Source organism: Salmo salar, chromosome ssa06 (genome assembly GCF_905237065.1).
Source record: "Salmo salar chromosome ssa06, Ssal_v3.1, whole genome shotgun sequence".
NCBI lineage: Eukaryota > Metazoa > Chordata > Actinopteri > Salmoniformes > Salmonidae > Salmo > Salmo salar.
Genome location: NC_059447.1, coordinates 52,303,564 through 52,331,406, shown reverse-complemented (window position 1 = coordinate 52,331,406; position 27,843 = coordinate 52,303,564). Strand labels below are relative to the sequence as shown.

The 27,843-nt window shown below is 44.8% G+C and overlaps 1 protein-coding gene across 1 annotated transcript in view; it reads right to left on the bottom strand.

The window, feature by feature from the left end:
- LOC106607558 (glutamate receptor ionotropic, kainate 2) overlaps window positions 1–27,843 on the bottom strand; it is a 235,189-nt gene that overhangs the window by 38,823 nt on the left and 168,523 nt on the right. Inside the window, exons 9-14 of the mRNA XM_014204602.2 lie at window positions 24,301–24,414; window positions 14,038–14,157; window positions 13,554–13,640; window positions 12,498–12,721; window positions 5,162–5,280; window positions 412–629 (exon numbers count right to left, since the gene is read on the bottom strand). Coding sequence (XP_014060077.1) covers window positions 412–629; window positions 5,162–5,280; window positions 12,498–12,721; window positions 13,554–13,640; window positions 14,038–14,157; window positions 24,301–24,414 — 882 coding nt within the window. The remainder of the gene's footprint in view (window positions 1–411; window positions 630–5,161; window positions 5,281–12,497; window positions 12,722–13,553; window positions 13,641–14,037; window positions 14,158–24,300; window positions 24,415–27,843) is intronic.

Genomic DNA, 27,843 nt, shown 5'->3' with positions numbered 1-27,843 from the left:
GTTCATATAGCACTGGCCTTTCCAGTGTCAATCAATCAATAAAATTGATTTATAAAGCAATTTTTACATCAGCAGATGTCACAAAGTGCTTATACTCAGCCTAAAACCCAAAAGAGCAAGCAATGCAGATGTAGAAGCACAGTGGCTAGGAAAAACTCCCTAGAAAGGAAGGAACTTAGGAAGAACCCTAAAGAGGAACCAGGCTCAGAGGGGTGGCCAGTCCTCTTTTGGCTGTGCCCGGTGGAGATTATAAGAGTACATGGCCAATACTTTTTTAGTACCTTGAACTGAGGGGTTTATTATATTTTCTTGCGGTCTTTCCATACAGCAGATTGCTATTTGAGTGATACCCACAACTACAACACCGCAGAAGACCACTTATCGCAGTGAGCCCAATGGTTAGCTAGCTACCTTGAAAAAGGTCATTGTAGATCCGTCCTCCACCACTCCGTACAGGATCTTGGTCTGTTTGGCCAGGTCATCGACTGAGTCGATGGGTGACTCCATGCGCTCCACGGTGAGGAAGGCAGCCAGGTTGGCCGTGTAGGAGGAGATGATAATGAGGGTGAAGAACCACCAGATGCCCCCCACGATCCGGGTGGACAGGGCCTTAGGCATGAGCTCTGAGCCTGGGTATGGAGGGGAGGATAGGGGTGTAAGGATTGGAGACATAGAATTCCAGAAGTTACAGCAAGGGTGTATGGAGAAGATGTCGACATAGGCAGCATCCACAAAGGACTTAGTGAGGGGTTATATTGTGCTCTGTGGATCATCCGGGGTATCCTGAGTGGGACTTCAATCCAGGCCACTGGGACTGTCCGTTGATTAGCAAGAAAGGTTGCTATGTGTTGTACTTAAGCCTCTCCATTATGTATTGGGAGTTGGACAGTAGGTGGTTGGTTTCATGGACCCAGATTAAGCCTACTCCTCGACTAAAAAGCATGTTGAATGGTGAATATCCATTGACAGAGCGTTTTAGCCCTTAAAATAGGATTCATCTGGGTCCAGGAAACTGGTCCTAAAGGTATACTCATTTAACTTACCGTCCATCAACACAAATCATTCACTTCTTTAAAGTTACACATTTACATTTCACAACAAAAACTTTAGTGGAAACTGACAACTTGGTTGGGTCTGACTGTCATGTATCCAAGGTAACCTCACATCCTGACCCCACGTCCCACTACTCTATGGGCAATTTGTTGCGGGCAATGGGAGAGGACTCTGGGTAGTGGCACCTGACATGAAGCTGTTCTTGTTGAATAAGTGCAGCATGGCTAGTTGGTAAGAGATAAGTTATACCTAAAGGCTAGTTCGTTCACTGGTTCGTCATTCTCCTTTTCACACTTACCCAAACATGTTTTGATATTTTACTTTCACTTTGTCCTTATCATCAGCATGGTTACAGCAACTAGGGTGGATGCAGAACCAGGCCAGCACAGACTCTGCTCAGTCATATGGAAAGGGTATCTGTTACACACCAATTATTATAATTGTTTTATAGTGGTGGGAGGTTTGCAATGCAACCCCATTTAATCTATATACAGTTGAAGTCGGAAGTTTACATACATACACCTTAGCCAAATATATTTAAACTCGGTTTTTCACAATTATTGACATTTAATCCTAGTAAAAATCCCTGTTTTAGGTCAGTTAGGATCACCACTTTATTTTAATAATGTGAAATGTCAGAATAATAGTAGAGAATTATTTATTTCAGCTTTTATTTCTTTCATCCTATTCCCAGTGGGTCAGAAGTATTACATACATTCAATTAGTATTTTGTAGCATTGCATTTAAATTGTTTAAATTGGATCAAACATTTCGGGTAGCCTTCCACAAGCTTCCCACAATAAGTTGGGTGAATTTTGGCCCATTCCTCCTGACAGAGCTGGTGTAACTGAGTCAGGTTTGTAGGCCTCCTTGCTCGCACACACTTTTTCAGTTCCATCCCAAATTTTCTATGGGATTGAAGTCAGGGCTTTGTGATGGCCACTCCAATACCTTGACTTTCTTGTCCTTAATAAATTTTGCCACAACTTTGGAAGTGTGCTTGGAATCATTGTCCATTTGGAAGACCCATTTGCGACCAAGTTTTAACTTCCTAACTGATGTCTTGAGATGTTGCTTCAATATATCCACATCATTTTCATACCTCATGATGCCATCTATTTTGTGAAGTGCACTAGTCCCTCCTGCAGCAAAGCACCCCCACAACATGATGCTGCCATCCCCGTGTTTCACGGTTGGTATGGTGTTCTTCGGCTTGCAAGCCTCCCCCTTTTTCCTCCAAACATAACGATGGTCATTATGGCCAAACAGTTCTATTTTTGTTTCATCAGACCAGAGGATATTTCTCCAAAAAGTGCGATCTTTGTCCCCATGTGCAGTCGCAAACTGTAGTCTGGCTTTTTTATGGCGGTTTTGGAGCAGTGGCCTCTTCCTTGCTGAGCGGCCTTTAAGGTTATGTCGATATAGGACTCGTTTTACTGTGGCTATAGATACTTTTGTACCAGTTTCCTCCAGCATCTTCACAAGGTCCTTTGCTGTTATTCTGGGATTGATTTGCACTTTTCGCACCAAAGTACATTCATCTCTAGGAGACAGAACGCGTCTCCTTCCTGAGCAGTATGATGGCTGCGTGGTCCCGTGGTGTTTATACTTGCATACTATTGTTTGCACAGATGAATGTGGTACGTCCAGGCGTTTGGAAATTGCGCCCAAGGATGAGAACCAGATTTGTGGAGGTCTACAATTTTTATTCTGAGGTCTTGGATGATTTACTTTGATTTTCCCATGATGTCAAGCAAAGATGCACTGAGTTTGAAGGTAGGCCTTGAAATACATCCACAGGTACACCTCCAATTGACTCAAAGTATGTCAATTAGCCTATCAGAAGCTTCTAATGCCATGACATCATTTTCTGGAATTTTCCAAGCTGTTTAAAGGCACAGTCAACTTAGTATATATAAACTTCTGACCCACTGGAATTGTGATGCAGTGAATTATAAGTGAAATAATGTGTCTGTAAACAATTGTTGGAAAAATGACTTGTGTCATGCACAAAGTAGATGTCCTACCCGACTTGCCAAAACTATAGTTTGTTAACAAGAAATTTGTGGAGTGGTTGAAAAACAAGATTTAATGACTCCAACCTAAGTGTATGTAAACTTCTGACTTCAACTGTATAGTAACTGAATTTCTCTGCAATTATCTTTCAAGAATAGAGGAACCAATCTGAATGTAAATGGCTGTCACAGTCGCTACACAAAGTTACTACTCCAATAAGGACTATAACTTGTATGTTCATTCAGTTGCAATAACACTAAAGGAGACACCTTCACTATAACAATAACTTAGCACAAAATATGTCAAATAATAATAATTTGAAATAATATACACTGAGCAATTATGTAAACGCAACATGCCCAAATGTCAAAGATTTGACTGAGTTACAGCTCATATAAGGAAATCAGTCAATTGAAATAAATTCATTAGTCCCTAATCTATGGATTTTACATTACTGGGAATACAGGTATGAATCTGTTGGTCACAGATACCTTAAAAGAAAGGTAGAGACATGGATCAGAAAACTAGTCAGTATCTGGTGTGATCACCATTTTCCTTATAAAGCGTGACACATCTCCTTCACATAGAGTTGATCAGGCTGTTGATTGTGGCCTGTGGAATGTTGTCCCACTCCTCTTCAATGGCTGTGCGAAGTTTCTGGATGTTGGCGGGAACCGGAACACCCTGTCATACACGTCGATCCAGGGCAACCCAAACATGCTCAATGGGTGAAATGTCTGGTCCGGAAAGAACTGGGACATTTTCAGCTTCCAGGAATTGTGTACAGATCCTTGCGACATGGGGCCATACATTATCATGCTGAAACATGAGGTGATGGCGGTCGATGAATGGCACGACAACGAGCCTCAGGACCTCGTCACGATATCTCTGTGCATTCAAATTGCCATCGATAAAAAGCAATTGTGTGCATTGTCCGTAGCTTATGCCTGCCCATACCATAACCCCACTGCTACCATGGGGCACTCTCTTCACAATGTTGACAACAGCACATCACTCGCTAACAAGACGCCATGTCATCTGCCCGGTACAGTTGAAATTGAGATTCATCCGTGAAGAGCACACTTCTCCAGCGTGCCAGTGGCCATCGAAGGTGAGCATCTTCCCACTGAAGTCGGTTACAACGCTGAACTGCAGTCAAGACCCTAGTGAGGAAGACAAGCACACAGATGAGCTTCCCTGATACGGTTTCTGACAGTTTGTGCAGAAATTCTTCAGTTTTGCACACCCACAGATTCATCAGATGTCCGGGTGGATGGTCTCAGAAGATCCCGCAGGTGAAGAAGCCGGATGTGGAGGTGCTGGGCTGGTGTGGTTACATGTGGTCTGCAGTTGTGAGGTCAGTTGGATGTACTGACAAATTCTCTAAAACAATGTTGGAGGCAGCCTATGGTAAAGAAATTAACATTACATTCTCTGGCAACAGCTGTGGTGGACATTCCTGCAGTCAGCATGCCAATTGCAGGCTTCCACAAAACTTGAGATATATGTGGCATTTTGCTGTGTAACAATACTGCACATTTTAAAGTGGCCTTTTTATTGTCACTAGCACAAGGTGCACCTGTGTAATGATCATGCTGTTTAAGCTTTTTGATATGCCATACCTGTTAGGTAGAAGGATTTTCTTGGGATAGGATAAATGCTCACCAACAGGGATATAAACAAATTTGAGCACAACATTTGAGAGAAATAAGCTTTTTGTGCATATGGAACATTTCTGGGATCTTTTATTTCAGCTCACGAAACATGGGACCAACACTTTACATGTTGCGTTTATTTTTATGTTCAGTATATTTTCCTCTCCAGCTTCCTCTGTACATTCATTTTGATCAGAAAACGAGGTAGCAACATTATTCTTGTTCCCACTTTAACCTAACTACAACTTTTAAGGTTAAATGGTGCCTTCATAAACCCTTTCTAAGCCCTATTAAAAATGCTTCATGACTCTTTTTTTACCACCATGCAGCACACACCCAGAGGCCCCTGTGTCGCCCGGAGCCTGGCCTAAAACCTTGGACCCCAGAGAGAGTGGGACACGGAGATAGCCACAGCACCAGCAGGCTGAGGCAACTACCTTGCTGCATGAGAGCCCCGATGCCGAACCAGAAACTATTGAGCAACGTAAAATTGTTTTCCACCACGTCCGAGTCTGGGTTGCACGGATGGGGGTTGTACCACTCGTACGGGCTAAACCTGTGGTGGAGAGAGCACACAGACACTAAGATCAGTCAAACAAAATAACATTCATGGCCAGGATGGTCTAGTGGTTTGTGCCTACAGCACACATCCGTCGGTGTTGGCATGGGTTCAAATCCGGCCGACTGCTTTTGACACACACCCCATCTCCTCGACAATCTCTCCTGTGTCCAATATATCACACACAATACCTTTACATTAAAAAACAAACAACGTTCGAGCTTCCCTAAACAGACAAAAACATGATGTGAAAATCGTGTTATTGTAAGGCGACCAAAACAATAGAAGCTCCTATGATCCTTTACTATGCCCTTTGGGTCCCTCGCTCCTCTCGACACCAGACACAAATCATTTACCCTTTCCTCCAACATATTGACGTATTCAAATGCTTTCAGTTTGTTGTGAGAGGCCCAATCGATGGAGTGTAATAACATTGTCACTGGAGATAATGTCCCCATCCCTGATCATCTATGGAGCTCATTGAGATTTATCGACTGGAGGATCCTTTCTGATTCCCCCTGGTGCTTTGAGACCCCATCACCCCTCCCTAATTCAGCCAATATGCCTTCTTCCATCCATAGACTTCCTTGTGCATGTCTAATCCTGCTCCCCCTCCATTGCCTGATTCACCCTCTCCCCTTTTCCTCCCCATCACTGCTTCCCTCCCTCTCTCCCTCCTTGATTCTCTGCCCCCTAAGGGCGACCAGGGATATTCCTAATTTATTATCTTAAGTGAGAGTGGAGTCACATTAGTAGTGGGCAATTGGGTTAGCATTAAGCATCAGAACCTGATTGAGTTTGTGCTAGAGGAGTGGAGGGAAGAGCAGAGCACCCGGCTCATATTTGTATAATTCTTTGGCAGATGCGAATAGGGTGACTGTCTCCACCCCCCTCCAGGTGTCGCCCATCTTCCCCAATAACCCCTGTGTATTTATACCGGTGTTCTCTGTTTGTTTGTTGACAGTTCGTTTTGTTCGTCAAGCCTACCAGCGTTTTTTTTCCCCTTGCTCCTGTCTTTGATATTTACATTTACATTTACGTCATTTAGCAGACGCTCTTATCGAGAGCGACTTACAAATTGGTGCATTCACCTTATGATATCCAGTGGAACAACCACTTTACAATAGTACATCTATATCTTTTTTTTTGGGGGGGGGGTTTAGAAGGATTACTTAATCCTATCCCAGGTATTCCTTATAGTTCCTGTTTTCTTGTTTCCTGGTTTTGACCATTCCTGCCTGCCTGCCCTGATCCTGCCTGCCGTCCTGTACCTTTGCCCCACCTATCTGGATTACTGACCTCTGCCTGACCTGACCCTGCCTGCTGTCCTGTACCTTTGCCCACCTATCTGGATTACTGACCTCTGCCTGCCCTTGACCTGTCCTTTTGCCTGCCCCTGTTCTAATAATAAACTTTTGTTATTTCGACACTGTCTGCACCTGGGTCTTACCTTAAACGTGATTGTGGCAATCGTCACCTACACAACATCAAACATACAGAGAGCTATAGACACCCATGGGGCTGGGGGTTTGAAAAAAAACATCAGGGCTTTGTTCCAATCTCCATAATACCACTAAAATGAATGTACTCTAAGTGGTATGATAGTATAGAGATTGGAACACAGCCCAGGTTTAATGTCCTGCTCATTGTTTCAGAATAAATTCCTAAATAAATTCCTAGTAGTATGGAGATTCCTAGTAGTATGATGTTTGACATTGATATATACTAAGCTATGCTGTTTGCTTCCGTGAATAGGATCAGCGAAGTAATGGAGGTTAAATGCATGTAAAAAATAGTTTTTTATGCACCTATTACACCAAGTTAGTGTTGTTTGGATTAATGTTGTTGAGCATTTACCAACCTTTGTGTTTACCACTACATCCCTGATTAGCATACATTGTAAACTGTAATCAGAATTACTTCGCTAAGTGTTTATGGTTCTCTGTATAAAGAAAAGTTTATTCCACAAAGATTATGAATTGCGGGCCATTTATGGACTATTTATTTAAAAAAGAGTTTGCTACGTGGATGCATTCCAAACCGTACCCTGTTCCCTAAATAGTGCACAACTTCTGACCAGAGCTTTATGTTCAAAAGTAGTGCACTGTAGAGGGAATAGGATGCCTTTTGGGATGTGAATAATTTAGCCTTTTCTTTACTGCTGCTCCATATACACTCCACATGGGAATCATTTCTCTGGACATGGCTGTGATGTCACGCTTTAATACTTCCTTGGCCACCTGATTGGCCGGAATGTCAATGAGCTCTGTCGACTTGTAAACGCCAGAGACCGTGCGCCGCTCAATGTCCCCTGTAGTGCTGTGTGTTATGTGAAATTGTGTGACAGTGTGAAACTGTGTGTGTGAAAGGAACCGATTGTGTGCGTGACGTTTCTCTGTGTGACCTTTCGGTCTGTGTTCCGACCCTGCATTTCCCTGGGTCTTGTTCTGCACACAGAAGTGTCCAACACGGGAGCGTAAGGTCACTGCACACACACACAAAGTTAAGATGGCACCGAAGAGGAATTCCTGACGTTTTACATGATCCTAACCAACTGTGCTATTTTGTTAGTTGTTTTGCATTGTTTGTAAATTATTTTTTTACTTATTTTGTACATAATGTTGCTGTTACCGTCGCTTATGACCAAAAATAATTCTGGACATCAGAACAGCGATTACTCACCACAAACTGGAAGAAGCTTTTTCCTTTAACGAGTCTGACGAGAAGGATATACTGCTTTCCAAGGAACAGGCCCAAATCCCGGTCATTGGCGTAAAGAAAAGATGGAGGAAAAGAGGACGCAGATCAGGCTGCCTTCTGAGAATCCGTAGGCGAGCGAGTAAATTCCCACTGCCATCCGTTCTACTCGCTAACATGTAATCATTGGAAAATATTGACCTACGATTACGATTATCCAACCAATAGAACATTAAAAACAGTATTATTTTATGTTTCACTAAGTCGTGACTGAATGACGACATGGGTAATATAGAGCTGGCGGGATATTCTATGCACCGGCAGAACAGAGAAGAAGCTACGTCTAGTAATACGAGGGGTGTGTCTTTATTTTACATTTTTTGCATCGACGACGTCGTCCCCACAGTGACCGTACGTACATATTCCAACCAGAAGCCATGGATTACAGGCAACATCTGCATCGAGCTAAAGGCTAGAGCTGCCGCTTTCAAGGAGCGGGAGACTAATCCGGACGCTAATAAGAAATCACGCTATGCTCTCAGATGAACCATCAAACAGGCAAAGAGTCAATACAGGATTAAGATTGAATCCTACTACACCGGCTCTGACGCTCGTCGGATGTGACAGGGCTTGAAAACTAATACAGACTACAAAGGGAAACCCAGTGACGCAAGCTGCCCAGTGACACAAGCCTACCAGACAAGCTAAATGCCTTTTATACTCGCTTCGAAGCAAGCAACACTGAAGCATGTATGGGAGCACCAGCTGTTCTGGATGACTGTGTGATAATGCTCTCGGTAGCCGATGTGAGCAAGACCTTTAAACAGGTCAACATTCACAAAGCCGCAGGGCCAGACGGACTCCCAGGACATGTACTCAAAGCAACTGACAAGGGTCTTCACTGACATGTTCAACCTCTCCCTGGCCGAGTCTGTAATACCTACATGTTTCAAGCAGACCACCATAGTCCCTGAGCCCAAGGAAGCGAAGGTAAAATACCTAAATGACTACCTCCCTGTAGCACTCACATCTGTAGCCGTGAAGTGCTTTGAAGGGCTGGTCATGGCTCACATCAACAGCAGCATCCTGGATACCCTAGACCCACTCCAATTTGCATACCACCCCAACAGATCCACAGATGACATCATCTCAATCACACTCCACACTGCCCTTTCCCACCTGGACAAAATGAACACCTATGTGAGAATGCTGTTCATTGACTACAGCTCAGCGTTCAAAACCATAGTTCCCACGAAGCTCATCACTAAGCTAAGGACCCTGGGACTAAACACCTCCCTCTGCAACTGGATCCTGGACTTCCTGACGGGCTGCCCCCAGGTGGTAAGGGTAGGCAACAACACGTCTGCCACGCTGATCCTCAACACTGGGGCCCCTCAGGGGTGTGTACTTAGTCCCCTCCTGTACTCCCTGTTCACCCAAGACTGCGTAGCCAAACATGACTCCAACACCATCATTAAGTTTGCTGACAACACAACAGTGGTATGCCTGATCACTGACAATGATGAGACAGCCTATAGAGGAGGTCAGAGAACTTGCAGTGTGGTACCAGGACAACAACCTCTCCCTCAATGTGAGCAAGACAAAGGAGCTGATCGTGGACTACAGAAAAAGCCGGGCCGAACAGGCCTCCATTAACATCGACGGGGCTGTAGTCCAGCGAGTCGAGAGTTTCAATTTCCTTGGTGTCCACATCACCAAAGAACTATCATGGTCCAAACACACCATGCCAGTTGTGAAGAGGGCACGACAAAACCTTTTCCCCTCAGGAGACTGAAAAGATTTGGCATGGGTCCCCAGATCCTCTAAAAGTTCTACAGCTGCACCATCGAGAGCATCCTGACTGGTTGCATCACTGTCTGGTATGGCAACTGCTCAGCATCTGACCATAAGGCGCTACAGAGGGTTGTCCGTATGGCCCAGTACATCACTGGGGCCAAGCTTCCTGCCATCCAGGACCTATATAATAGGCGGTGTCAGAGGAAAGCCCATAGAATTGTCAAAGACTCCAGTCACCCAAATCATAGATTGTTTTCTCTGCTACCGCATGGCAAGCGGTACTGGAGCGCCAAGTCTAGGACCAAAAGGCTCCTTAACAGCGTCTACCCCCAAGCCATAAAACTGCTGAATAATCAATCAAATGGCTACCGGACTATTTACATTGACCCCCCCCCCCCCCATAGTCACTTCACCACTACCTACATGTCCAAATTACCTCAACTAACCTGTATCCCCGCACACTGACTCGGTACCGGTGTCCCCTGTATATAGCCTTGTTGTTGTTATTTTATTGTGTTACTTTGTATTATTATTTCTTTTTTACTTTAGTTTTTTTTTGTAAATATTTTTCTTAACTCTTCTTAAACTGCACTGTTGGTTAAGGGCTTATAAGTAAGCATTTCAAGGTAAGGTCTACACTTGTTGTATTCGGCACATGTGACAAATAAAGTTTGATTTGATTTGACACAAATACACTCACACACACACACACACACACACACACACACACACACACACACACACACACACACACACACACACACACACACACACACACACACACACACACACACACACAGGGGACATGCCGAGTTCCACACAGAATAACAAAAGGATTCCTCTGCCTCTTCTCCTCCTCTTCTCTCATCATCCTCTCCTATCCAGGGTCACAATAACCCAACAGGCACCCTCCTATCATCTGTCTGCTGGATTAAATTACTCTAGCCAGCTTTATAGATTGGTTTCTTTACTTGTCTCAGGGCATCTGAGGAGAGGTGTGTAAGAGAGAGAGAGAGATATAGTGTGTGTGTGTGTGTGGGGGACATTGTGCGGCAGGCGCACGGTCGCCAGCGGTTACAAGGAGACAGTGTGTGTGTGCGAGACGAGAGAGCCTGAGGTGACACTGTGATATATACTTATCTAGTGTGTAAGCTGGCATGAGGAGCAATTACATGTTTACATGTAATGACAGGGGCCTTATTGTGAATGTCACATGCATTGTCCAAGTTTTCTGTGATATATTTTGCGACTGTGTACGTATGTGTTCTGTGATTGAGAACACCCTCTGAGTGAATAAAGAAAGAGCAAAGAAATAACAAAATGTTGGAGGAAACAGTTTTTTAATATGAAAAATTTGAATTCTGGCGATTATAGGAAAATACTTCCTTTTAGCCCTTCAGATGTGGGTGGAATGAGCTTTTAAATCCTTAGAGATCTGAAGTTTACTGCTTTACTACTGACATATCTCCATCTATGGCTACACTACCGACTCTATTTGTAAGGGATTAAAGAAAACAATATCCTTCACATATAGGAACTTAACCAATCAATCTGTTTGTAGGTCAATACTACAATTATGAGAGAGCAAGTTGACGCCTGGGCAGAAATCAGTACATCAGGCTTAGAGCTATTGCACATCAACACCCATATGGAGGAGAGAGAGGAATAGTTATCTGATAAACCCAGGTTTCCTTAATTGCCATAGCACTGTTTAAGCCTGCTGAGCTAAAGCCTCTAAGACATCATGTTTCAAGCAAGGTTATTCATCACTAGAGTGTGGTTAAGGAAGTTTGTTACAATAAGTGAATCTGTTATAATAAGCACACTTTCATACACACATAATGTTGACACACAAACATGCTTGTACGCAGACAATGTTGCAGCTATATCTGAGTTAATTTTACTGCGTTTACTGTGTAAACTTAAAACCATGTAAAGGCGACATTGAAAATATAGAGAAACTTACCCAACATACCTTTGATAAAGATGACAATAAAATAAGTGCATATTCTGAACCAACTTAGGTGACAGTTGTTGCCTTCCTTTCAGGTGATCAAAAGGCCAGTAACATTTGGAAAATGTATATTAACCACAAAACTCTTGGGGTCAAACCAAATAACAATCAACAGCTGGCACCCCAGAGTTCGGGGTTAATGAACACTTTTCTACATAGGATTAGTAAAGGCTCCAGGGGAATTCTACCAAAAAGCGGGTAACATTGAGCATGGGATGTCATAATGGTGTCATATTGTTGTTGTAAACTGGTTTTATGGATGCAGAAATGTCAGATTACAAGATGTATTTTTTGCAACCAGAAAAATAAGTCTTACTCTACTTATAATAGCCGTATAAACACACTGTACTCAGCTCCTAACACTGAACAAACCAATATATAACCAAAGGCCGGGCAAGGCCATAGGTTACTTATACAGTGCTTTAGCTCTACCTCACTCGATTGTTTCATATTTCCCTCAGTCTGGGGTTAAGCCAGGGCATGTCCACAGTACTTTACATAAGATAGCTTTACATGAGCTTAAGGGCATATGTGCTGCCTCAGTCAGCCAGACTTAATTCACACACTGTCAAAGCTTTCCTGTGGGGCACAGAGTTTGTCTCACAGGTAGAATAACTTCACACTCTGGGCTTGTACTAGTATCGTAAGACGGAGAGAAAAGCCACTGTCTGGTTTGTGTAAGCGAGCGGTGAGGGATGCATGTTACCTGGCTATGACAAACAGCACACAACTGACACCCAAGTAAGCCAGCAGAATATACATCCAGATATCGGTTGAGAGGGGGTTGAGGAAGGAAAAGACACCCGGGTTGGTTCCATTGGGCTTGCGGTAGAGGATACTTATCCCCAGGGTCATGAAGGGCTTGGAGAAGTCGATGACCTTCTCCCTCACATAGGTAATGGCCAAAGGAGCCACCACTAGGTCTGCTTTCTGTGGACAGAGATCGGGGAAGGAATTGGAGTCCACCAATCAGAAGCAGTGGTATCACATCAAAACCAATCAAATTAGGACATACATTGGGAGGTGGGTTTAGTCCACCAATTAGGGGATATGGTATCAAATTAGAACCAATACAATTTGGACCTAGATTCTGGGGTGGAGATAGTCGATCCAATCAGGGGCTGTGGTATCACAGTAGAAACTGGGGCTTGCAAGAATCAGATATAGGATCTCCTCTCTGTCAACACTTTGACCAGTCACTGAGAATGTGTTGAAGATCCTAGAAGGACAAGGGAAAATCAGTGAAGTCATTTAAACTAGGTTGTTATTGTAAATTAGTTAGGTCCTGGATGCTGATTGGCTGAAAGTCGTGGTACATCAGACAATATACCACGGGTATGTCACAAAATTACTTGTTTACTGTTCTGTTTATGTTGGTAACCAGTTTGTAATAGCAATAAGGGAGTTTGTGGTATATGACTAACATACTGTGCCACAGCTAAGGGGTGTATCCAGGCACAACGCGCTCTGGCCATATTGCTTAAATTTAAAACTTGTTCTCAATGACTTACCTCGCTAAATAAATATGCAATATGAGAAATGTGCAAGACTTGGTGGGAACTGGGAAGTCAAAGGACTAAAAAGCATCCTTATTATAATTGGTGCACTGTAGACCCAAACAGACCCTATAAAGTCAAAACCTCTGGACCTATTCAAAGCCCATTCTCCATTGTATCCATTATCTGCCAAACCGTATGTTCATCACCACAGCGACACACCAATAACCAAGATGGGAACCATGACAGTACACTCCTCCACTCACGTGGTCCATGAGCTCCCTGACCATGCCATTCCACTGGCCCGTGCTCTCCTCCAGCGCCCCATACTTGCCGTCCTCCACCAGGCGCACCTAATAATAATAATAATAACAGTGATATTACATTTACATTTTATATTTTAGTCATTTAGCAGACGCTCTTATCCAGAGCGACTTACAGTAGTGAATGCATACATTTCATTTCATGCATTTCTTTTTTTTTCTCTTTTTTGTACTGGCCCCCCGTGGCCCCCCGTGGGAATCGAACCCACAACCCTGGTGTTGCAGACACCATGCTTTACCAACTGAGCCACAGGGAAGCTATTAATTATAAAAGTAACAACAACAAAAATAATATATGCCATTCAGTAGACACGTGTAGTAGTATGTGTATTCATTTTCATACTGTTCCCCCATGGAGATCAAACCCACAACCCTGGCATTGCAAGCCCCATGCTCTAGCAACTGAGCCATATGGAAAGCCACTCACCTCATAGTGAAAGCCCAGGATCCCAGAGAGCTCGCGGAGCAGGTCAATGCAATAGCCCTCGAAGCGGTCGTTTCCGTACAGCGGCTTGTCGGACTTCTTGAACATCACATAGGGCTCCACCTGTTAAGGAAAGATGGGGGTGGGAGGGATGGGGAGAAGGTAGAGTGAAAGAGGAAGGAGAAAGAAAGGAGGGAGAGGGTGGAAAAGGGGAGAGAGGCAGAGAGAGACAGGTGGAAAGGAGGAAGAGGCAAAGGGAGGGGGTATGAGTAGAGAGAGGGGGATGAGAAAAGACCAAGGAGAATGATAGAAGGAGAAGAAGAAAGGAGGGAGAGGCAAATGAAGGGGGTAAAGACAAAGGGAGGCGGTAGGAGGCGATAGAGAGGTAGAGGTAGGAATGAGAAAACACAGATCATAAAGCAGAGCAGGACGGCAACAAAGAGTGGCAAAAAAGGACAAGAAAGAGAATGATGTCAAAAGAGAGCAGAGAAAAACAAACATCATACTCCAGCTATGGGGCAGCAGGTAGCCTAGCGGTTAAAGTGGAACTGACAGCGTTTTAGAAACCTGAAATTATATTCAAATCTGTATTCAGACCCCTTCCCTTTTTCCACATTTTGTTACGCTTCAGCCTTATTAAAAAGGATTGTGTCAAGGCACAGATCTGGGGAAGGGCACCATGTCTGCAGCATTGAAGGACCCCAAGAACACAGTGGCCTCCATCATTCTTAAATGGAAGTTTGGAACCACCAAGATTCTTCCTAGAGCTGGCCAAACTGTGCAATCGGGGGAGAAGGGCATTGGTCAGGGAGGTGACCAAGAGCCCGATGGTCACTCTGACAGAGCTCCAGATTGCCTCTGTGGATATCGAAGAACCTTCCAGAAGGACAACCATCTCTGCAGCACTTCACCAATGAGGCAATGATTGTAGAGTTGCCAGACGGAAGCCACTCCTCAGTAAAAGGCACCAGACAGCTTGGAGTTTGCCAAAAGGCACCTAAAGGACTCTCAGACCATGAGAATCAAGATTCTCTGGTCTGATAAAACCAAGATTGAACTCCTTGGCCTGAATGCCAAGTGTCATGTCTGGAGGAAATCTGGGGCCATCCTAACGGCGAAGCATGGTGGTGGCAGCATCATGCTGTGGGGATGTTTTTCAGTGGCAGGCACGGGGAGACTAGTCAGGATTGAGGGAAAGATGAACAGAGCAAAGTACAGAGAGATCCTTGATGAAAACCTGCTCCAGAGCACTCAGGACCTCATACTGGGGCGAAGGTTCACCTTCCAACAGGACAATGACCCTAAGCACACAGCCAAGACAACGTACATGTTGCTTCGTGACAAGTCTCTGAATGTCCTTGAGTGGCCCAGCCAGAGCGCGGACTTGAACCCGATCAAACATCTCTGGAGAGACCTGAAAATAGCAATGCAGCGACGCTCCCCATCCAACCTGACAGATCTTGAGAGGATTTGCAGAGAAGAATGGGAGAAACTCCCCAAATACAGGTGTGCCAAGCTTGTAGCGTCATACACAAGAAGACTCAAGGCTGTAATTTCTGCCAAAGGAGCTTCAACAAAGTACTGAGTAAAGAGTGAATACTTTTGTAAATGTTATATTTCATTTTTTCATTTTAATACATTTGCAATAATGTCTAAATACCTGTTTTTGCTTTGTCAGTATGGGGTATTGTGTGTAGATTGATGAGGGAAAAAAACGATTCAATCAATTTTAGAATACGGCTGTAACGTAACAAAATGTGGAAGAAGTCAAGGGGTCTGAATACTTTCCAAATTTACTGTACACCCCCAGTAAGAATTTGACTTTTTTTTTTTTTTTTACATTGTCTGACAAGCAAGCACTTAGATATGGTCATTTTCACATTTTCATAAAAAGTTTGGGGATGACGAAAGTAAAGCATTGGTGAAGATTCTATAGCAATATAGAGTAGGAAAGTGGTTGTGCGTTTGGACAATTTATAGACACTGCAGTAAATAAAACCTAATAAAAACATATCAGTCTTGTCCAGGACTGGACTCAGACTGGTGCGCCATAGCTAATCAGAGCTTCAGTAGGCCTATATGCATGCATTACATTTGGGGGAGAGGAGGTAACATCAAGATCCTACTACTACAAAGGGAGGCTTACTGGATATCCTCTCAAAAAACATTGACCCATAGTGGTCTGAATATTGACTTTGATCTCAGGCCCTTCTTATGACCACATTTTCCTATATGAACAAGTCATATAAATTGAAAAATAATTTTTACATCTTATTAGCGCATACCTAACATGTTCCCCCTGTTGATGTTCATTATATATTAAGGTTGAACCAAAAGATTACATGTAACAAAAATGAAATACGAAATTATTATGTGAAATTGAATGAAACAATAATGTATGTTGACGCAAATATGATGTACAATATGTTTCTATATGATAACAATAGCCTAATATATTTAATATGCCATATACTATTTTTTAACAGTTTCACTAATTAATTTTAATTCACTTAATCATTATGACACACCCCTCACTACTGTCATTGGTTACACTAATTGCACTGTGTGTCTACAATAACCTGGTTCAAGTATTCAAGACATTACCCTGAGGAAGGTACAGTGATGCCGAAATGTTGGTAAATACCCATTAAATTGCTGGGAGACCCCCCAGGTGAGTCAGCACCAGCCACACCCAGAGCCCCCTGTCGACCACATGTACACCTCAGTTTGTTTTTCAGATTTTTCCTTCACTTCCAGTATAAGGCACTAGTCGATTCAGGTGCAGCTGGGAGTTTTATGGACTGTGGGTTAGCTAAGAAGTTAGGGATTCCCCTGGTTCAGCTGGACCACCCCTTCCCTGTGCACGCCCTAGATAGTCGACCGCTAGGGTCCGGCCAAGTGGGGGAGGTCACTGTGCCACTGGTTATGATGACGTGGGGGGGCCATGAGGAACGTATCAGCTTATTCCTCATTGACTCCCCGGCGTTTCCGGTGGTACTGGGAATCCCCTGGCTAGCCACTCACAACCCTCAGATTTCGTGGAGGCAGAGGGCTCTTAAGGGGTGGTCGAGGGAGTGCTCAGGTAGGTGCATAGGAGTTTCCATCGGTGCAACCACGGTGGAAAGTCCAGACCAAGTCTCCACCGTGCGCATTCCCTCAGAATATGCCGATTTGGCTATCGCCTTCAGTAAGACGAAGGCGACTCAATTACCCCCCCATCGACGAGGGGATTGTGCGATAAACCTCCAGGCCGATGCGGCCCTTCCTAGGAGTCACGTGTATCCTCTGTCTCAGGAGGAGACAGCGGCTATGGAGACATACGTCGCTGAGTCCTTGAGACAGGGATACATTCGGCCATCTAAGTCACCCGTCTCCTCAAGCTTCTTTTTTGTGAAGAAGAAGGAGGAAGGTCTGCGCCCGTGCATTGACTATAGAGGTCTAAATGCTATCACAGTGGGTTTAAGTTACCCGCTACCTGTTACGGCTTGGTAATCGTGGAGGAGGAATGAGGCGCAGGAAGCAGCGAACACAGGGTAGTGGTGTTTTTAATATACACTCACACAAAAAACAAATGTTCCCACACACAGGGGAGAAAATTAATACGGCGTCCAACAACGTCGACACGAACATAAGCCGTCTGACAAGAAACAATCATTAATCCCGCACGAACAGGAGCGGGCCAGCTAAACTAAATAGCCCCTCTAATGGCTAATTGACCACAGGTGTCACAAAATAAAAAAAGGGAAAAGCAAAAGGGAATTGGTGGCAGCTAATATGCCGGTGACGACGACCGCCGAGCGCCACCCGAGCAGGAGGGGGCGCCACCGTCGGTGGGAATCGTGACACTACCTCTCATTGCTATGGCAGTGGAGTCATTTCACGGGGCGCGCTTCTTCACAAAATTAGATCTCAGGAGCGCGTATAACCTGGTGCGTATCCGAGATGGAGACGAGTGGAAAACCGCATTTAGTACCACATCGGGCCATTATGAGTACCTCGTCATGCCGTATGGGTTAAAAAATGCTCCCGCCGTCTTCCAATCCTTTGTGGACGAGGTCCTTAGGGACATGCTCGGGCAGGGTGTGGTGGTGTACATCGATGACATCCTGATCTACTCCACCACACGCACCGAGCATGTGTCTCTGGTGCGTAAAGTGCTTGGGCGGCTGCTGGAGCATAACCTATACGTCAAGGCTGAGAAATGTGAGTTCTCCAAATGAGCCGTCTCTTTTCTGGGATATCGCATTTCCACCTCGGGGGTGGTGATGGAATGTGACCGCGTTACGGCAGTGCGTAATTGGCCAACCCCAACCACTGTGAAGGAGGTGCAGCGGTTCTTGGGGTTCGCCAATTATTACCGGAGGTTTATCCGGGGTTTTGGCCAGGTGGCGGCTCCCATTACCTCCCTGATGAAGGGGGGTCCGGTGCGGCTACGGTGGTCGGCAGAGGCGGACAGAGCCTTCCATCATCTGAAGGTTCTGTTTACCAACGCTCCTGTGCTGGCACATCCGGACAATTCTTTGCCATTCATAGTGGTGGTAGACGCGTCCGAGGCTGGGGTAGGAGCAGTGCTGTCGCAGCGTTCGGGCGCTCCTCCGAAGCTTCGCCCCTGTGCATTATTTTCTAAGAGGCTGAGCCCGGCGGAGCGCAACTATGATGTGGGGGACCGGGAGCTGTTAGCAGTGGTCAAGGCTTTGACGGCGTGGAGACATTGGCTTGAGGGGGCACGTCACCCTTTTCTCATCTGGACCGACCACCGTAATCTGGAGTATATCCGGGCAGCGAGGAGACTTAATCCTCATCAAGCCAGGTGGGCCATGTTCTTTACGAGGTTTCAATTTACCCTCTCGTACATTCCAGGTTCCCGGAACCGGAAAGGCTGACGCACTGTTGCATCTCTACGACACCGAGGAGCGGACCATCAATCCTACTCCCATACTCCCCGCCTCCTGTCTGGTGGCACCGGTGGTATGGGAGGTGGATGCGGACATCGAGCGGGCGGGCCAGTCAGAACCCACTCCACCTCAATGTCCCGTGGGTCTGAAATACGTTCCGCTTGGTGTTCGCGATCGCCTGATCCGATGGTCCCACACTCTACCCTCCTCGGGTCATCCTGGGGTGGAACGGACAGTGCGGGGCCTGAAGGGGAGGTACTGGTGGCCCATCTTGGTTGAGGATGTTCGTCATTATGTCTCTTCCTGTTCGGTGTGCGCCCAGTGCAAGGCTCCTAGGCACCTGCCGCGAGGGAAACTACAGCCCCTCCCCGTTCCACAACGACCTTGGTCTCACCTCTCGGTGGATTTCCTCACGGATCTCCCGCCGTCTCAGGGGAACACCACGATCCTGGTTGTTGTGGATCGGTTCTCGAAGTCCTGCCGTCTGCTCCCTTTGCCCGGTCTTCCTACGGCCCTACAGACCGCGGAGGCCCTATTCACCCGTCTTCCGGCACTACGGGGTGCCCGAGGACATCGTATCTGATCGGGGTCCCCAGTTCACGTCCAGGGTGTGGAGGTCGTTTATGGAGAGGCTGGGGGTCTCGGTCAGCCTGACCTCGGGTTTCCACCCCGAGAGTAATGGGCAGGTAGAGCGCATTAACCAGGATGTAGGCAGGTTTCTGCGGTCGTATTGCCAGGACCAGCCAGGGGAGTGGGCGCGGTTCGTGCCATGGGCCGAGATGGCCCAGAACTCTCAGCGCCACTCCTCTACTAACCTGTCACCCTTCCAGGTTGTGTTAGGTTATCAGCCGGTCCTGGTGCCATGGCAACAGAGCCAGACAGAGGCTCCTGCGGTGGAGGAATGGGTCCAGCGCTCAAAGGAGACCTGGAATGCTGTCCAGGATTGTCTAAAGAGGGCTGGAGAACGACACAAGGAGAGCGCTGACCGCCACCGCAGTGAGGCCCCCGTGTTTAACCCGGGGGACAGAGTCTGGCTCTCGACCCGGAACCTGCCCCTCCGCCTGCCCTGCCGGAAGCTGGGTCCGCGATTTGTGGGGCCGTTCAAAGTCCTGAGGAGAATAAACGAGGTGTGTTATAGGTTACAACTTCCTACATATTACCGCATTAACCCCTCGTTTCATGTGTCTCTCCTCAGGCCGGTGGTAGCTGGTCCGCTGCAGGACGCTGAGGTGCGGGAGGTCCCCCCCGGACATCGGGGGGGCCCCGGCGTACACAGTCCAGGCCATCCTGGATTCCCGACGTCGGGTAGGGGGCCTGCAGTACCTCGTGGACTGGGAGGGGTACGGTCCAGAGGAGAGGTGCTGGGTTCCGGCGGTGGACGTTCTGGATCCAGCTATGCTGCAGGAATTCCACCGTCTCCGCCCGGATCGACCGGCGCCTCGCCCTCCGGGTCGTCCCCGAGGCCGGCGTCGGCGCGTGGAGGGGTACTGTCACAGTATCCACAGAAGGTGGCGCCCCTCCTCGGTCAGGCGGCGCTCAGCGGTCATCGTCGCTGGCCTACTAGCGGCCACCGATCTATGTTTCTGTGTCTTTTGGTTTTGTCTGTCTGATCCACACCTGTTTCTTGTCTGTCATTAGTTAGGTTACTTAGTGTGTCTTTTCAGTTCAGGATTTCGTGCGGGATTGTTTTATGTCAACTCTGGACAGTTGTGAGTGAGTGCTGCGCTCGTTGTTAATTATATTTACCGGGCTGCGCCCGTGCGTCTTTTGTTTTGGGAACGTGTTTTCCCGAGTTGAATTTATGTGCGCCCTGTGCCTTTCGGCTTCTTGTGTTGTTCCCGGATTTTCTATTAAAACCCACTATTACTCCGGACCTCTGTCTCCTGCACCTGACTCTGCCTCTCTACTGATCCTGGTAATCGTGACAAAGACAAATAATATTCTTTATGTTCTGAATTATTCAGTAGTCTTTCTCTAACATAGGATTAACATTATATCCAAAAAGTCGGACTTCGTAACCTAATACATCCGATAATAAGCACCGAGCTCTGTTGACAGAGCGGTGCTGCTTTCTCGCAACAACTTTAGAATTTTACATGTTGTGGTGGTTGTCTGCAAAGTTGTTTCCGTGGGTCGCAAAAAGCTAAATTAGCATGACACGAGCTGAATTAAATGTAAAAGGCTTTGAAAATAAAAGTACGCTCAGTGCCTAATTTACATTTCACAGAGATATGCTTGTTTTTGTGAGTTAACTTCTAAAAAGAACAGGAATTGTGCATTAAGAAAAGCACTAAAATATGAAAATAATACATGTTATGTCTCAAAATCTTACTTCTACACAACTGTTCAAAATTTGAGGTCACTTAGAAATGCCCTTGTTTTTGAAAGATAAGCTCATTTTTGGTCCATTAAAATAACATCAAATTGATCAGAAATTCAGTGTAGACATTGTTAATGTTGTAAATTACTATTGTAGCTGGAAATGGCAGATATTTTATCAAGCATCTACATAGGCGTACAGAGCCCATTATCAGCAACCATCACTCCTGTGTTCCAATGGCACGTTGTGTTAGCTAATCCAAGTCGATAATTTTAAAAGGCTAATTGATCATTAGAAAACCCTTTTGCAATTATGTTAGCACAGCTGAAATCCGTTGTTATGATTAAAGAAGCAATAAAACTGGCCTTTTATAGAGTATCTGGAGCATCAGCATTTGTGGGTTCGATTACAGGCTCAAAATAGCCAGAAACAAAGACATTTCTTCTGAAACTCGTCAGTCTATTCTTCTTCTGAGAAATGAAGGCTATTCCATGTGAGACATTGCCAAGAAACTGAAGATCTTGTACAATGCTGTGTACTACTCCCTTCACAGAACAGCGCAAACTGTCTCTAACCAGAATAGAAAGAGGAGTGGGAGGCCCTGGTGCAAAACTGAGCAAGAGGACAAGTACATTAGAGGGTCTAGTTTGAGAAACAGACGCCTACACAAGTCCTCAACGAGCAGCTTCATTAAATAGTACCCGCAAAACACCAGTCTCAACGTCAACAGTGAAGAGGCCTGGGAGGGAGGGACTGGGATGCTGCCCTTCTAGGCAGAGTTGCAAAGAAAAAGCCATATCTCAGACTGGCCAATAAAAATAAAAGATTAAGATGGGCAAAAGAACACAGACACTGGACAGAGGAAGATTGGGAAAAAGTGTTACGGACAGACGAATCTAAGTTTGAGGAGTTTGGATCACAAAGAAGAACATTCGTGAGATGCAGAAAAAATGAAAATATGCTGGAGGTGTGCTTGACGCCATCTGTCAAGCATGGTGGAGGCTATGTGATTGTTTGGGGGTGCTTTGGTGGTGGTAAAGTGGGAGATTTGTACATGGTAAAAGAGATCTTGAAGAAGGAAGGCTATCACTCCATTTTGCAACGCTATACTCTGTGGACGGCACTTAATTGGAGCCAATTTCCTCCTACAACAGGACAATGACCCAAAGCTACAAACTATGCAATAACTATTTAGGGAAGAAGCGCAGTCAGCTGGTATTCTGTCTATAATGGAGTGGAGAGCACAGTCACTGGATCTCAACCCTATTGAGCTGTTGTGGGAGCATCTTGACCGTATGGTATGTAAGAAGTGCCCATCAAACCAATCCAATTTGTGGGAGGTGCTTCAGGAAGCATGGGGTGAAATCTCTTCAGATTACCTCAATAAATTGAGAACTAGAATGCCAAAGGTGTGCAAAGCTATAATTGCTGCAAATGGAGGATTCTTTGACGAAAGCAAAGTTTGAAGGACACAATTATTATTTCAATTAAAAATCCTTATTTCTAACCATGTCAACATCTTGACTATATTTCCTATTCATTTTGCAACTCATTTCATGTATGTTTTCATGGAAAACAAGGACATTTCTAAGTGACCCCAAACTTATGAATGGTAGTGTATATGTGTATATGTTTTATGTCCTCTGGATTCAAGAAGAAAGATGACCAGTTCAATGTTAGCCTTAATTCTCGCACAGCATCCAGCCTAGCAGATACAAAGCAATTTTTCAAATTTTTTTCTCTGGCCTGCATTGATTTAATCATCCTAATTTTGGCCATTCTACAAGGGTAAATACAGATTATGACACAGACATGAGGTTTGGACCATTGGTTTTCTTAGAGGATTATCTACACAATTAAAGGAAAGGTTCACCCATTTTGAATGATATATTGTTTTTGTGCATCTCTATGTTCTATCGATTCCCTGGGTAATTTCATGTTTTGTGTCTTTATCAGAGCTATTGGCGTTCAAGCTGCAAGAAATCCGTCCGGTATGATGTAGCACTGTGATAAAGTCAATCTCACTACACTGGAAGTTAATAGGACTACGACTTTTAGATCACAAAAATGTCCATCATGCATGTCAGATTTCAATACTGGCCGATGTCATAACTCGGGAGGAGGTCTTCTCTCGAATGAGCTATTGATCATATTTTAGCGATATTCCTGCCTCGAAATATTTGTCATTTAACGGCGGGTTTAGCACATTTTTTGACCAGGGTGCATTGCATGGTGCCATTCACAGAGATAAATAGAAAGGAGATAGGAACCCAATGAATGAAGGAACGTGTAACACCCCACACAGCAGACTGTCGACCCTACACAGCAGACTGTCAGACTGTCGACCCCACACAGCAGACTGTCATGCTATGTCATGCGGTTGCTAAACGAATCCCCTCTCATATGTCGAGAAACATGCCTATTTTCCTCGAAAGTACGTAATGTCACAATTCCAAAGCTATACGATATTACAGACAGCAAGTTAATTATCTCACATCTCGGAAAAGATTTGTAATGTTGTACTTCTTGTTGATGAAATTCATGATAATGTAAGGTTTTTGAGCTAGCGCCCAATAGACTACCATGAACTCCTTGTCCCAGATTCGCCCAGAATGCACCGCGCGGCCCATTAGCGTAGCATGGGCAATGTTTCCCATCTCCTCAAAAGTATATCTGCCGCTGCGAATGTCAAAATCCACCCTGTGGGGAACATCGATCTGCAGGTTGAACATGGTGAGATTGTAGACTCCTAAATTGATAGTGCAGTTTGTTTAGGCGATTTTACATCGCCATTTTATATCGCCAAAATGAAACATTTGTACACAAAAAATATTGTTCTCACATATTAGTGCTATTTAACACTGTAAATTAAAGGAATGAGTTGTTTTGGGTGCATTTTCTCCCTAACATATTATTTTACCCATTTGTCGTTTTTTGATTGGGTACACAACTGATTCAATCTCTCCTCTCAGTCGTCATGACTTCAGTGATCCTGCTGTGTGCATATGTGAGGCCGCAGAAAGAAAGAGAACTAGCCAAATGTATGTTTACCAGTATGGTGGAGACGCGGAGGGATTTGTTAGCCAGAGAGTCAGTGATGTTAGTCGTCTTGCTCTTGTGGTTCTCTGTCATGTTCAGCCCACTGGGAGGGTCCCATGTTCCAATCTGTTGGGGAAACATATGATCCCCTCATATGATAAAATGGTACTGTATATGCATACACAGAGAGACATGAGTTGTGAACACACACACGCACCAGTGGTATAAAGTCTACACACTCCTTGCACGGTCTTCACATTTTAATGCCTTAAAATGTAATCTAAAAAGGGATTACATTTGATTATTCCTACCAATCTACACAACCTACTCCACATTTTCAAAGTAAACGACAAATTATAGAACATTTTCCAAATTAATAAAAAAATATAAATTAAGATGTATTGATTGAAAATACAGACAATCAACAACACTGCATTCACTCCACATTACTGGCCTGTATGGCAAATTTAAAAGGAAGCATGTGTTAAAAAATCCACTCCAAATCTTTCATTCTGTTTGCAACAAGGCCGTTATGTAATAAGGCAAGACAACACATAAAAAAAATATTTTGGGGGCATAAATAAAAAATCCAATACAACACAAAAGCCTACAACACAAAAGCCAGGAAAGCCTGTCTTTTCAAGTATTGTGGTGGCAGGATCGCAATATGGGTATGCTATCACCAGCAGGGACTGGGGAGTTTGTCAGGTTCAAAATAAATATGAAAGGAGCAGAGGGGGCTGCAAATTTTCTTATTTTACAAGTTGGATTTGAATATGAAAATTCAAATACACAAACAATTAGAACATTCATATTTATTCAATGATATATGTATGTATTTTGTTGTGCTTGATAATTGAGCGATTTAATGAAGCATTTTCTTTTTATAAATCACTTTTTAAAAATAAAAAGCTACAATTCTAACTGTTTGATTGACAAGAGTGATGATCAGGGGGGCAGTTTTTACCACCATCATTGGGCTTGGGGCCAAAGTATGGGTAGTGCCTCAGTGAAGGTATAGCCAGTGAAAGAGTAGATACTGTATGAGATCTAACCTCCACATCATAGAAGGACACCTGACCCTCCTCACAATCGAAAAACACTCCCACCTTCTGGGGCTTCTCTCTCAGGAGGAGTGGGACAGCAGGTTTATCAATGGCTTCATGCTAATTTCCCTTCCTCGGTCATATTGTCCAGTAGCCATTCTCAAGTCTCAGGCAAATGTTTCTCTTCCTGTTGGACTCTTTTGTCACTCCTAAACCCCAATCAGTCTTGCCCTTGACCTGCACCTCATAGTAAAATTGCCCAGAGAAGCCCTTCTTTCCTAGGACACAGACTCTTTTGGGGTTTTCAATGAGATTCTGTCTTCTGGTTGTATACTTCTTTACTGTCCTCAGACAGAATGAGAGTGGGGTGTGCTGTATCAGGGTCAGCTCCAAGTGATTTTCATTTTAGAAATCTGTTCCAAATTATTCCCGCGCATTTTTATTTTTTATTTTTTTTATTTCACCTTTATTTAACCAGGTAGGCTAGTTGAGACAAGTTCTCATTTACAACTGCGACCTGGCAAAGATCAAAGAAGGCAGTGCGACACAAACAACAACACAGAGTTACACATGGAATAAACAAACATATAGTCAATAATACAATAGAGAAAGTCTATATACAGTGTGTGCAAATGAGGTAGGATAAGGGGGGTGAGGCAATAAATAGTCCTTAGTGGCGAAATTATTACAGTATGGCATATTAAACACTGGGGTGATAGATGTGCAGAAGATGAGTGTGCAAGTAGCAGTACTGGGGTGCAAAGGAGCAAAATAAATAAAATAATTAACAATATGGTGATGAGGTAGTTGGATGGGCTATTTACAGATTGGCTATGTACAGGTGCAGTGATCTGTGAGCTACTCTGACAGCTGGTGCTTAAAGCTAGTGAGGGAGATATGAGTCTCCAGCTTCAGTGATTTTTGCAGTTCGTTACAGTCATTGGCAGCAGAGAACTGGAAGGAAAGGTGGCTGAAGGAGGAATTGGCTTTGGGGGTGACCAGTGAAATATACCTGCTGGAGCGCGTGCTGTGGGTGGTTGCTGCTATGGTGACCAGTGAGCTGAGATAAGGCGGGGCTTTACCTAGCAACGACTTATAGATGACCTGGAGCCAGTGGGTTTGGCGACGGACATGAATCGAGGGCCAGCCAACGAGAGCATACAGGTCGCAGTGTGGGTGGTATATGGGGCTTTGGTGACAAAACGGATGGTACTGTGATAGACTGCATCCAATTTGCTGAGTAGTGTGTGGGAGGCTATTTTGTAAATGACATTGCCGAAGTCAAGGATCGGTAGGATAGTCAGTTTTACGAGGGTATGTTTGGCAGCATGAGGGAAGGATGCGTTGTTGTGAAATAGGAAGCCGATTCTAGATTTCATTTTGGATTGGAGATGCTTAATGTGAGTCTGGAAGGAGAGTTTACAGTCTAACTAGACACCTAGGTATTTGTAGTTGTCCACATATTCTAAGTCAGAACCGTCCAGAGTAGTGATGCTGGACGGGTGGGTAGGTGTGGGCAGCGTTCAGTTGAAGAGCATGCATTTAGTTTTGCTTGCATTTAAGAGCAGTTGGAGGCCACGGAAGGAGAGTTGTATGTATGGCATTGAAGCTCCTCTGGAGGTTAGTTAACACAGTGTCCAAAGAAAGGCCAGAAGTTTACAGAATGGTGTCGTCTGCGTAGAGGTGGATCAGAGAATCACCAGCAGCAAGAGCGACATCATTGATGTATACAGAGAAAAGAGTCGGCCCGAGAATTGAACCCTGTGGCACCCCAATAGAGACTGCCAGAGGTCCGGACAACCGGCCCTCCGAATTGACACACTTTGTCAGAGAAGTAGTTGGTGATCCAGGCTAGGCAGTCCTTTGAGAAACCAAGGCTGTTGAGTCTGCCGATAAGAATATGGTGATTGACAGAGTCGAAAGCCTTGGCCAGGGTGATGAATACAGCTGCACAGTATTGTCTCTTATTGATGGTGGTTATGATATCATTTAGGACCTTGAGCGTGGCTGAGGTGCACCCGTGACTAGCTTGGAAACCAGATTGCATAGCGGAGAAGGTACGGTGGGATTCGAAATGGTCGGTGATCTGTTTGTTAACTTGGCTTTCGAAGACCATAGAAAGGCAGGGTAGGATAGATATAGGTCTGTAGCAGTTTGAGTCTAGAGTGTCTCCCCGTTTTAAGAGGGGGATGACCGCGGAAGCTTTCCAATCTTTGGGGATCTCAATAAATAGGCCATAGAGGCGAAATAATTACACATGGAGTGAAAGATGTGCAGATGATGATGTGCAAGTAGAGATACTGGGATCCAAAAGAGCAAGAGGGTAAGTAATAATATGGGGATGAGGTAGTTGGGTGTGTTATTTACAGATTTGCTGTGTACAGGTAGAGTGATTGGTAAGCTGCTCTGACAACTGATGCTTAAACTTAGAGAGGGAGATATAAGACTCCATCTTCAGTGATTTTTAAAATTGGTTCCAGTCATTGGCAGCAGAGAACTGTAAGGAAAG